Source organism: Staurois parvus, unplaced genomic scaffold (assembly GCF_062004578.1).
Source record: "Staurois parvus isolate SC_StPar_1 unplaced genomic scaffold, SC_StPar_1.0 ptg000639l, whole genome shotgun sequence".
Lineage (NCBI taxonomy): Eukaryota > Metazoa > Chordata > Amphibia > Anura > Ranidae > Staurois > Staurois parvus.
The window spans coordinates 3,874,180-3,887,687 of NW_028318435.1; the positions used below are offsets into that span (position 1 = coordinate 3,874,180).

Below are 13,508 nucleotides of genomic sequence, written 5' to 3' on the forward strand. Positions count from 1 at the left end.
TTATTGGTTTTTGGTCATTTTTAAGGTGACCAGTATCATAGAAGCAGATATAATATAAAAGTAGATCTGTCATGATCTTTACAAGTCTGCATGGATAAGCTCCTAAAATGTTACAATGTACATCATTGTATGATTTAATACATCATTGTACCTTTTATCATTGAAAAGTAGCCCTTGAGCTGTCCTGTGACTCTACCAAGGTGGACATGTTGTAATCCGTGTTCTACAGACAGATGGAAGCAGTTCCTCAGTCTTCTCTCAACCAATGATCACTCGGGCTTGACATTGTAAGTTTGTAGTTGGTCACAAGGTGAGGGGCTCCAACAGAACCTGATCTGTAGCAGACATTTCTAAACAAAGCCAAGGATGTACAAGTGTCAGGCCGCTTCACATTTTTAACATTTATTACAGGTACTTAAATAGCATTGTCAATTTGCACAGGGCTTTAAATATATATATATATTGTGCATTCACATCAGTCCTTGGCTTTAAGGAGGTTACAGTTTAAGGTCCAAAACTGACATTCATACATACACATATAAGGGCCAATTTAGATAGGAACCAATTAACCTACCAGCATGTGTTAGGAGTGTGGGAGGAAACCCACGCAAGCACAGGGAGGAAAAGCAAACTCCAGGCAGGTTGTGCCGCTGTTGGGATTCAAACTGATGATGCTAGTGCTGCAAGGTGGAAGTGCTAACCACATAGCCACTGTGCTGTCCACATGTTTGTTTTATATTGAGGAACCCCTAAATTGCAGTAGCACATGACCTTAGTATAGGGATTATTCCAAGGTGAGTATTCCAAGATTAATTTTTTTTGTGCTTTTGGCCAAAATGTCAATCTTCTTTACATCCCAACTGTGGGAAATTTCCAATTTTCCCTTGCAGTGGAGCTGCACCTGCACTACATAATGTAATAGCTATTTTTTTCTAGGGGAGAGAAGAAATCGTTTTACTTTCCTGCTCTTCCGCTTTCCTGGCAGATGATTCTCCCCCATGCTCCAGTGGTGATCTGTCCCTTGGCATCATCACATCCAATGCAGGAATATGGACCCTGCCTTGGGTATTGATGATGTCAGGACCCTTGACCTCTGGAGCATGGGGGAGAAGCAGCTGCAGGGATTGGTCTAGCTGTGAAGGGTAATGAAGGATTGGGTTAGTAAATCTTCCTTTGTTTTCCACATATGAGCAATTAACAGCCTCACTGCATGGGATACATTGTTAGTTACCCGGAATTGGGCTTGAATGCATAACAAAAGAACAAAGAGGGGAATTTATCAGAACTGGAGCAACTGTGCATGGCAACCAATCGGCTTCTACCTTTAAATTTCAAGGCTTAACTGAACAAGCTGAAGATAGAAGCTGATTGGTTCCTTTGCACAGCTGATCCAGATAATGTTTGCTCCAGTTTAGATACATTGCCCCCCATTGTATTCCAGTATATATGTCTTCATCTTCATAAAAGCACAGGTGTGAAAAAAACTCATAAATTTTGAATTTCTATTTTGTGTTCTATGTAAAACAGCCCCCAGTGCATAATGTCAGCACAGCGTTCCTTCTACCTGTTTTAATACTGCCGCGTGCGTCGTAGGTGGCACTGGCAGTGAACAGGTTATTGGAGCCCGGTGAAGACAGATCGTGATAGGCAAAGACTGTTACCATAACAACAGCACCTTGGCTTAATCTCTTTGGAGAAATGAATTGCTGCTGGTGATTTAGAGCAGAGCTGCTCCTCCAGGCACATAAAACCTCGAGTACCCCTTCTTGTGTTTATGCAAAAGATGCTGCATTTATAAATGTAACGCTTCATTTCAGCCTCTTATTGAGCACTTTCACAGATAATTTCTCAAAAGGTTTCTCCTTGTTTTAGTTTGCCTTCTACATGTAAAAAAAAAAAATATCAATAAGTTCACAGATAAAATTCTGATTTTTGTAATAGCTTAATCTTTTGAGGGTAAATTTTCAATTTTTTTCTTAATCACATTTCAACACGTGTATAGCAGTGGGAGCTGTTTTGAAGGAGTTTACTAAAATAGGAATGAAAACAAAATTTTCCAGCTCATTACACAGGCTACGACTATGAAGTGCTTTCGGGATAGAATGAAGCTAAATGCTTATTGTGATATAAAAACCGTACTTTGAGGAACATAGACTGTCTCACGTTTGTTGCCGGTGTCATATACTTGATTAGGAGTGTGCCAAGCTCTTCTGCTGCCTGTGCCCTCACCCATTATGAAGGATCCATAAGCACTGCTTTATGAGTTTTCTTCACTGATAGGTACCTCCCCTAATTAATGTATATATAAACCCAATTGCTAATATCTCATGCACGCTTTTAACATGTTAACGTCATTTCAAAAGAAATTTTCTTTTTTTTTTAATCTGTGGCTTTCATTAAAATAATCAGTGTTGATGCTGTCATGAAGATACTTGACCAGGAAGTTCCTGTTATGGGGTGACAATGTGCCTGATGAAGGGGTCCTGTGTTGCTCTGAAATGTTGCTATCTTCTGCTGTGATGCGATCATTTAATAAAGTGTTGGACCCTTTTATGGAGTTCCCTGGTGTGCTGGTGACATATCTGTAGCCTTGAAGCCTTTTTGGCATCCTACCAGTGGTCACTGGAGCACCCACTACCTCTTCTGGAATTGGGGATATTGCTTTGAATGTTCTTTCCCTGTCTCTTAGTTGTACTCCTGTATTGTCGCCCTGACCTCCAATGGAGATAAGTGGCTGTTTCAACATTAATTTAAGGGGAATTTCACCCAAAAGGGGAAGTTTGGCTTTTCTACCTCCTCGCCCCTCCTCTTCAACATTTGTCACTTTTTTGGATGGGGGTACTCGCTCATACTTTATTTTTTGACTGGCAACCGCTCCCACTTTCACCTAGATTGCCAAGGCCCCTCCCCCCCACACACTCTGTGCTCACTGCCTTCTGGGACACTTCACAGGTCCCAGAAGACTTCACAAAGGGCAGCCGCGCATGCACAGTGGGAAGCCAGCTGCAAAGCCGCAAGGAGGCACAGCCGGATTCCTACACTAAACATGCCAGGAGACTGGCGGAATGGCGGAACAGGTGAGGTCAGAGCTGGATCCTAAGACAGGTAAGTGTCCTTTTATTAAAAGTCACCAGCTACAGTATTTGAAGCTGCTGACTTTTATTTTCTTTCTAGGGTGAAGATCCTCTTTAAGTTACATTAACTACAGCTTTCTCCTTCAAGAAACCCATTCTAAGAAATGGCATGAAACCATGTAGACAGGGACTGCATAGAGGCTTTATGAGATCAGCAGAACTAAGATGCAGCAAAGAATAAAAAAGTGAAAAGAAGTATATTGTTTTAAAAATGGCAATTGTTTTTCATATGCAGTGCTCTGGCAATCTAAATTTAATTTAGTTAGGGTTCACATCCACTTTATAGTGATATTAAACTCAAAAGCAAACATTTATTATATTGCCTCTTACCAATTTTTAGATGACTGTACTAGTTTTTAGGCTTTTTTCCTTTATTATCACCTGTAAGTCTGATATTTTTCAACTTCCTTTAAGAGACCAAGCTGTCCAGCAAAAGTGTAAGCTAGAGGGTTGAGACAAACCATTTAATACTGACAGGTATGCTTACAATGGTCAACTTTTATTATTTTATGTATTATTTTATGTAAAACCTTTATCCCAAAAGAAAAAAAAAACTGTTTCTGTAACTGCTTAAAAATGGTTAGCTGGAATGTAACTTTAATTTGTTCGGCAATTTAAATCTGTTAGAGCATTTAACACTACCCTTTCACCAGACTGATAGTGCTGCTGTCCAAGGGTGTCTCGGTTGCTCCTCCATCCAGAGTGGAGACACAATAAGACAGGAAGTGTGTCACTGGCTGAAGCACCGGATGAAAATAAAGAAAAAAAAGTCGAAAAAATCAAATGCAGCCACTACATTTAAAGTGATATTTAAGGCAATTTAAAAAAAATAACAAACATGGCATACTTACCTGCTCTGTGCAGTGGTTTGCACACAGCAACTCTGATCTTCCTCTTCTCAGGTCCCTCTCCAATACTCCTGGCCTCCCATCCTGCTGAGTGCCCCCAGAGCAAGCAGTTTGCTGTGGGGGTACCCAAGCAGAGTTGCTCCCGAGCCACTGCTCTGTGTGCCCATTCACACAAAGAGCTGCATCTTGGCCCTGCCCCCTGTCTCTCCTCAGTAACCAATGGCTTCCGCTGCTGTCTCTCATGGATGCTCTCATGCACATCACTGGATCGCGATGGGGCTCAGATAGGTATTAGGAGGGGCTGTGGGGGCTACTGCAGGAAGGTACAAAATCTTGGGCCTTTACAACCACTTTAAGGATTGGTAAGCTGCAATATTAAAAAATATGTTTTTGGGTTTAATATCACTTTAAAGTTGACCTGTTGGTTTATAATCTATCAAATGCAACAAATGACAAGGTGTATCTTTAGAATTTCATTCAGTCAGATTAGAAAGTATAAAAATTCCTCCTTCGACCATTTGAAGGTGGCTTTAAAAGACTTACAAATGACTTTTCATTCAATTACTATGTCATTGTCTTAATTTTCATAGAATGAACATTCTGCTTTTGGATTAATTTTTGACAAGTGCATGTACATAAGATTAGTTACGATTTTTGTCAGATGGGAGAAAATTCAGCAATTAGAAATTCGTTCTTACCCATTAGATTAAAACAAAACATTTTCCATCCTTGTCTTCAATTTTTTTGCTTGCTCTGGCCAAAACCAATATTTAAATCTCCCCCTTAAACCACCAGATGATAGAACGTATGTTTTGAAAGTGACGTCTTTCGAATAAAATTCTACAGGCCAGAGTAAGTTTTTTGTATTTCAATGGTTTTTATTCATTTTTAACAGTTTAACACAGGAGCAACAAATCACGCCCACGCTGGCGCTCAGATTAAGTTTTTAACAGGGAGACATTTCCCCTTTCACACAGTGCAGACTCCATTTTGATCAGCAGAGGATCTGTCCGCTGATCCCCTGCTGAGCAGAGCAGAGCGAGCGAATGACAGGTCCATGTTCACTCAGTTTATACAGAGCAGACAGGGACAGAGCCCGCTCTGCTCTGTGGGCGGCCAGGAGAAAACGGATTCCGCTGTCTGTTTACACCAGAGAGCCCTCTGATCCAATCCGCATTAACAGAGCAGGCGGATTCTCTTCCATTTTTTTTTAGCAAACTGGATCATATTAGAGGTAGCCAGGTGTAAACTGCTTACACCCGCTGGTCCATAGGGATACATTGACCATCCAATGAGGTCCATCTGAAAATTGACAGGCAGACCTGATTGGATCGCCAGTGTAAACTAGCTAGACAATTCCCAACAATCATTCTTCAACCAACCTTACAACTGGAGACAGCCTCTTCCTTTCTAATATGCTTTTCCTACAATAGGCAATCCTGCAAACTTAGGCTCGTATTGACAGCAGATACTATTTTCCTCTGATTTACAGCTGTCAGGGTAAATCATCATGGAGAATTAACATGACAAGTTAATATGTATAGAAGACAATATTTTAGAATTTGTTAAAATTTAATGATTGCAAAACATTATTTGCTGTGCAGACTTGTGTATAAACCTATCATGTTATTTGAAAGCTGTGAGAGTGGGTGTGCACGTATAGATATCACTATTCAGCAATAGGAATTCTCTGTGACTGGTTAAGGGTTTTTTTTTTTTCCGGCAATCCTTATTTGTGTTTTGTGTGCTTGATGGCTGACGCAGTTGTTTGAAAAAAGATAGCTACTATACAGTCTTATAGTTATGGGAGGGAAGTATGATGCATTTATGTGTTGTCCATTGCTGCTCTGGGGCATGGATGTGATCTCAGCGCTGTGGATATAGAGCTCTTTGATCTGTAGCTGGGGTAAAGCCTTACCTTTCTTAGGTCCCTTAACGCCCTGGTGTAGCAGGCCCTGACAAGAGAAAATGTCAGTGGTGTTGAGTTAACATGCCTTGTATCAGCTGGTTTCCCTGTGATGGCAGTCATGTCTAAGCCAGGATAAGTCTTTGATTTGGGGAAGAGCTAAAGGAGTGTCTTGAAAACACTTCAAACGCTAAATAAATATGACTAAGACAACTGTTGTGGATGTGCTTTCTTTCTAACAGCATTTGTGTGTTTAGTGGAATTTAGATACAATTCCTTTCATCCACCGATTAAATGTTGCAGATTTCCCCATTTTGTTACATGGTTTTGGGATACTTATTGGAGCTGTTTTTTTTTACAGTCAGTTCTTTATATGTTATAGACCAGCTTCACGTGCATCTCTTGCATCTACTTCTCACACTTAATCCACTCATTTACTACACATCAATCATGGGCGTATTTTACACAGAAGTTCCAGTTTGTCCGCTTCACTTTGCATTGTTTGCAATGAAGCTTTTAACTTTTACTAAACTACAATTAACTGTAGACAATGTTGCAATTGCCCTTGTATTTTTGTGTTATCATATTTAAAATACATATATTTACCCATATGGAAGAAACATATATTTGAAATATATTTTAAAAATATTCTTCCCAATTATATTGATATATACCGGTATTTGAACTACTACAATTTTGGCCATAATCAATATATTTCAAAATGAATTTCAATTAAAAAAAAAAAAATATATATATATATATTTTTTTTTTTTTTAATTGAAATTTATTTTGAAATATACTGTATGTTGAAATACGTTTTATTCCAAAATATGAAAAATATTTTTAAAAATATATATTTTTTATTTTTTTAACATATAAAAAAAGTCATTTTAACATATATTTTTACATATATTTGTACATGCATTCCAAAAATGTAGATTTGTATTTTCACAGACATACAGTATATTTTAAAATTTATTTTTAAAAATATTTTTCATATATTTTGTAATACAAACTCATTTCAACATACAGTATATATATATTTATTGAACTATATTTTTGAAATATATTGAATATGGCCAAAATTGTAGTATTTCAAATATATGTCAATATATTTGGGAAGAATATTTTTAAAATATATTTAAAATATATTTTTCTTCCATATGGGCAGGTATTTAGGAATAAAATAAAATGCTCACTAGGTCTGCTATTTTATTCCTTTTTTTTACATTTTAAACTGGGGTCTTAGGCCTTTTAGAGATTTTGATTAGGAGCTTTTTACTTTTTTTTTACAAAGCCCCCTGAACTCAACTCAATAGAAGCCTATGTGTCCATGTACACATAGGCTTTTACCAGATTTCAGGAGCAGCAGAGTTTATGGGCAGTTAAACGTTTATCTCCTAAATGCAGAAGAATCATGTTCAGGAGAGCAACGTTTTGGGCAAAAACCGATAAACGCGGCAAAAACTAATCTAAATGCGTCTAAATGTGTCTAAACACTAGCTGTGTTTAGCACTTGGGTATTTATTCATGTCAATCAAATGAATAAACGTCCAAGTGCTAAACGCGCTTTACAAGCGTTTTTTCCCGCGTTTACTGTTTTTCTGCTGCCAGGAGAGCTGAACGGGAGTTCATGTGTACATGGGGCCTAAGACTACATTCACACGGACGTTTGTATCTAACAGCAGCTAAACACCAGTAATCTGTACTTGGAAAAGTTTAAATATTTCCTGAAGATAGTTGAGGGTTGTAAATGCAATTACGCATGTTTAGGTACATCAGCGTTTTCAGGCTTTTTTTTCCCAAATACCGCATTCTTGGGTGGATGTTATACCCCAGGGACCTCCTCTTCTTTCTTGTGGGTAGTTTTTGGAGCAGGGAGATAGAGCTGCACAATTGAAATGGAGTACAGAGCAAAGTTGGTGCTTACTATTGCCTGCCTGCTTGAAAGGAGAAAAACATTGAGGCAGATAAAGAGGCAGAGAGAGAGGCAGATGTAACTAAGATGGGTACATCCCCTAACATCCCAGCATTTTAGGCCTGTGAGAATTGTAGAGGCAGGAATTTCCTGATTCCCACTACGGCTGTGAGTGATTGGGTGCAGCTATCAGCCCCTGTCACTATAATGACCGCAGTGCGGAGAGCCACAAGTAGCTGCGGCTGGAAGAGGTGGTGCTTGGTGTGCCTAAATAGCCAGTATGAATGTAGCCTTACTAGGAGATATTATGTCCTGATGTATGAGGAAATCAGAACCTAGCCAGATAAATTTTACAACTTTACCAGATTGTCAGTGTCCACCTTTGACTTACTAAGTATTGTTAGACCACCTCTGCGCACTCCTCTCAGCACCTCTGTAGTTCAGGCTCAGTGAAATGTGTGACACAGCACTGCCTATTCACAGGGTATAGTGAATACATGTCACAGAATTCAAGAAAATAAATATGTGGGGGTTCCTTACAAAGTGAGTTTACTAACTTCAAGATCATTTTAGAGTAATAGAAGTGGGCTAGAAATAATTGAAATATAATGTGGAAATGAATATATGATATTACATTTTGATCATAGGTATACTTCAATATTATTGTCTGTCACTACAAAATCTTGCTCTCAAGTTAACACTTCTGTCTCTTTCCTTATGCATTCCTTCTATCTGCTTTCATATACATTACTTAATTCTCATGGTAACATTCTGCCCTCTGTGAAAAGCAGTATCCAGTAGGTGAAAGCGATGCTGGACCCCATAGCAGCAGACACATGATTCCAATTTGAATACGCGCCTAGTAGCACCTGTAGGAGCTAATAGTAGAGGGAGCTTGAATTTATTCTCCCATCATAAGCTCAGTGCACATATATCTGGAGCCCTAATGTGTACCACATGCTGAAGGATGTGATCCACTAGTAGTATACATTGCACACTTAGTTATTGACAACTAGGCCACAGACAGGTTCATCATGGGATCAAACTAATAAATCTTCCAGAATGCTGCATTTAACCCTTTTGGATAGTTATTTCTTTTTCTGTAACAAAAAGGAAACCTAATGTTTACTTTGTTCTCATCAAGTAAAATGTTACACTGAGAAGGGAGGAACATTCATAATTAATTGTTATGAAGATGTAAAGATATCCTAGTTGCATATGAGATTCAATATGGCCGACAAAACAATGCAGATTAGTTGTTATGAATAGTAACCCATCACATCCCTTGGCTATCAGATGAATGTACACACCTGATGAGTAAATATAGATAATGGTACTGTTGCTTCGCACTATAATCTAGGTATCAATTGTTTAAAAATGCAAATGTATTGATTTGTGTTCTTTTATTTGCAGCTTCAAGAAGCAGTGCAGAAGAAATTAGAAGGAGCGCGTTCACCGCTTAATGGAGATCAACAAAATGGCATTTGTGATGGCCGGTATTCTCCTTCTGCTAAACGGCGAAGAAAGGACATGCAAGGTATGGACACTCTTAATAATATTTCAAACATGCCACTGCCTTCGGTGTCACCCCTTCACCAGCTTGATATAAAGCCCCACCTACCAGTTACCAATAGCGTGACTCATTCAGGTGGTGCAGAGGACATGAATAAAAATGGTGGACAGCAAGATGTAAAGGTAGCAGTAAATGGTTCTAGCGAGTTAGAGGAGAATTTTAATGTCATCAACAAAGAAATGAAACAAGAACCACTAGATGACGCTTCTGTCATTGACACTTCTGATACTTCCCTTTCCAACCAAAACAAGCTTTTCTCGGACATTAATTTGAATGACCAGGAGTGGCAGGAGTTGATAGATGAACTTGCTAACACTGTCCCTGAAGATGATATTCAGGACTTGTTCAATGAGGACTTTGAGGAGAAAAAGGACCTAGACTTCTCCAGGCCTACAGCTCAAACACCCCTTCCTCAAGAAACTGCCAGTGTAAAGAGTGATCCATCTCACTCACCTTTTCCACATGTCTCAATGGGCTCTCCCCAGGTTAGACCTTCTTCATCTGGTCCTTCTTTTTCTAATGTGTCTTCTGTGTCCAGTATACCCTCAGTATCCAGTGCACCATCAACATTAATGCTTGCAGGTTCCCCTGCAAGTTGTGTTGTCCAGTCACCACAAACACCAAATCCACCTCATACACCAGGTCAGACCTCAACAAGACCTGGCAATGGCTATGTCATGACACCGACTTCTAGTTCAGGAAATGGGTCTGTAAACCTCCCAAGTGCTGACTTATCTCCAGCTGAGCAACTCAAGCAAATGGCAGTACAGCAACAGCAAAGAGCAAAACTCATACAACAAAAGCAGCAACATCAGCAACAACAACAACAACAACAACAACAACATACAAACCAGCCATCCAGCTGGTCACCTGTAGGGCCTCCATCTAGTCCATACGGAGGAACGTTTGGAACTGAAAAGCCAAATAGCCCAATGATGTATCCTCAATCCTTCAACAACCAAAATTCTATTGTACCTCCGATAGGAAATAATCCATCTAAAACCACTATGAACAACTACCTCCCTCAAAGCCACATGAACATGATAAGTCAGCAGACCAGCAATCTAAACTCCAACTCAATCAGCAAAACACCCAATATGCTCAATTATGGTAATACAAAGCCACTGACACATTTTAATGCAGATATGAGTCAACGAATGACTCCTCCAATTGCCAACCAAAACAAAACTGCCATGTTACCATACATACAACAGCAGCAACAGCAGCAGCAGCAGCCTCCAATGCCACCACAGATGAGCCATTTGAGTGAAGAACAGAAGCGCATGCTTATCATGAAGCAGAAGGGACTTATTAATCAGCAGATGGGTTATGGATCTCTCCCGAACCACGGCCAGGTAGGTGCTAAAATATTTCTTGTAGGTGCTAAGTTCATGCAGAAGTGTTTTCACTGGCTTAGGTCACAGGCATTTATTTTAGCCTTTAGTCTTTACATTTAGTCTTTACATACATACTTTACACTTTAGAATTTGGACTAAGAATACAAGTTTGTTCAGCATGGCCTCTACTATGGACCATCACATAATAGAACAAGGAACACTGCAATGACTACATCTATGACATCCAGCAGAAAATTAACTTTAAGGGCTTGTTCATACCAGAATGCAGTAGGGGAGACCTGTCTTCTGTGCGCCTTTCATGCACTGGGTATGTGATCTCCTGTGGGTGTCAGTGCACACCTAACAAAACCCCAAAGCAGATCACAAATGCAGTGTATTTGCCTGCATCAGATTGCATGGTACTGCAGTATCATACGATCCACTGTATTATAAAAAGTAGTGTATGCACTACTTTTGGTGCCATCCAGTGTGATTTCAGAGCATTCAAATGAATGGCCTGAAAATCGAATGGCACTGAATTGCACAGGATCGCAAACCACAATTCAGGTGTAAGACAGCCCTAACTGATGCCAATACTGTAATCTAAAAACTGTGCAAAGCTCATTTCTTGGTTAAGGTGACTATACCTGCTTATACTGTATCTAAAGCATGCTTTAGAGATCAATTTAAATTATAGTTTTATATACCAGTGTAGGAGTTGTGTTCTTAACTATTCACTATATTGTGCTACATTTTTCTTGCTTTTTTTGTTCCTAGAACATCTTGATGAAATATGCTATGTAGGTTGTTCACATATGTGCGGCATCTTCATCAAATGAAAATAAACCTGGGTGTTTCTATTATAGTTTGATTTTCCTTCAATAAGCACAATGGACAAAATTTCACATGCAAATATTTGTTCATTTAAATATATACAGTATAAATACAATATATATATATATGTCCAACCTAGACTGGGCATGGTTTGAAATGAGGGTTGGAATAGAGGCGAGCAGGAGCAGTAGTGGAGGAATAGGTGAGTCGGGTGCAATGAAAAGAGGGGGCTGCAAGTGTGGTGGTGACAGTACTGGTGAAACTAGAGCTAGAATGTTGAAAGTGAGGGGGTGGCTTGCACAGGTCTGGTGGTGAGTGCTGGAGTGGAGGATGTGGATCAGATGCCATAGTACGATATTTAAAGCAGGAAGGAGGGTGCGTAGGCATGAAGAGGAGTCTTGGAAGCAGATATGATGTTGAAAGCAGGGAAGGAAGAGAGTGGGGTTGGGATGAGGGGGTGTGCAGGTGGGGGTGTGAGAGCTGGGGTGATGGTCAGGCATGATGGTTGATGCAGGCATGGTTCTAAGAACGGGAAGGAGGGTGATGCGGAATGGGCACTATGAAGAGTAAGCAGGGGTGCAGGCATCATGGTGAGAGTGGGGAGGTGGTGTTGTGAAAGACCTGGGGAGAGTGTAGGAGGGTAAAGTAGGTGTTCTGGTGGTAGCAGGGGTATTATATACTGGCAGGGGTGAGGGCAAGGGAGATGTTCATAGCAGGTGTTTCTTCATGGTGGGAATGAACAGCCCCCAGCCGACTCCCCTCGTAAGCAACAATATGACCTTTAAAGGACTCGGTCAGTTTGCAGTAACATTCCTTTGGTATGAGTCAGATAAAATGACCATCCTTGTCTAATTATTAGATATTGTGACCCAACAATATGAGCCAACAATAACAGGGAAATATAAAATATACAATTTCCCTATCAGCAGGGTGGTATGAGGAAGGGGCTTCTGGCAGGTTGCTGAGAGCCATGCTTCACCCCAAAGTGATTCAAAGGGCTTAATTAAAAAAAAATAACAAGCATGTCTATATTACCTGCTTGTTCAGTGGTTTTGCACAGAGCAGCCCGTATGCTCCTTTTCTCGGGTCCACCTTCAGTGCTGCTAGGCCCCTCCCTCCTGCCATGGCTCAGCCCCACCCCCTCTCTCTTCTCATTGGCTCACTGGCTGTGATTGACAGCAGCAGGAGCCAATGGCGCCCGCTGTTGTCTCAGCCAATGAAGAGAGGGAGTCTCGGGATAGCTGTGACTATAGTACACTTCGATGGATCGAGAGGGGGCTTAGGTGAGTATTAGGGGGGGCTGCGGGGGCTGCTGCACAAAGAAGGTTTTTTACCTTCATGCATAGAATGCATGAAGATGAAAAACCTTAAGCCTTTAGAACCACTTTAATGTTAGTTGAAGGCATAGATAGGTACCGCTTGAATGCTGGAATTGTCCTACTGGTATTACTATTGTGTTTATACAGGGTGTCTGGATTCTGGGCTGGCAACCTCTACACAGCAAAGGATTACTTCAATTTCCTTGGTTTAAAATGCAAATAAATGGAACTGAGTTTGAAGCTCCCACACCACAAGTTAATAGTACAGATGGAAATGTATGCCAATGTAAAATCGGGTGGACTACAGTAATACAATGTGTTTTGAGGGCCAAAACGTCGCCTCCTTCTTCAGGACATAAGGATTAAAACCAAGTGCACCCACTGGATTGAGGATACAATGTAAATATTAATCAACTAAGTGATGCTCCAGCTGCTGGCGAACATTGTACTTCATCACTAAAATTGATCAATATACCATATACATTGTATTCTTAATCCAGTCTGTATGCGTTGCCTCCCATTCTTAAGCCCTAATAAAGGGCTATGTAGGTTGTTTTGGCCACTCAAATGTGTTGGGTTTCTACTAGTCTTCCATCTGATTTTACATTGGAATATATTTTCATCTCGACTAATAACCCC

General features: G+C 40.1%; 1 protein-coding gene across 1 annotated transcript in view; it reads left to right on the forward strand.

Moving 5' to 3' along the window:
- The window catches only part of MAML3 (mastermind like transcriptional coactivator 3), a 483,261-nt gene that overhangs the window by 269,186 nt on the left and 200,567 nt on the right, over positions 1–13,508 (forward strand). The window contains exon 2 of the mRNA XM_089693893.1: positions 9,220–10,734. Coding sequence (XP_089550019.1) covers positions 9,220–10,734 — 1,515 coding nt within the window. The remainder of the gene's footprint in view (positions 1–9,219; positions 10,735–13,508) is intronic.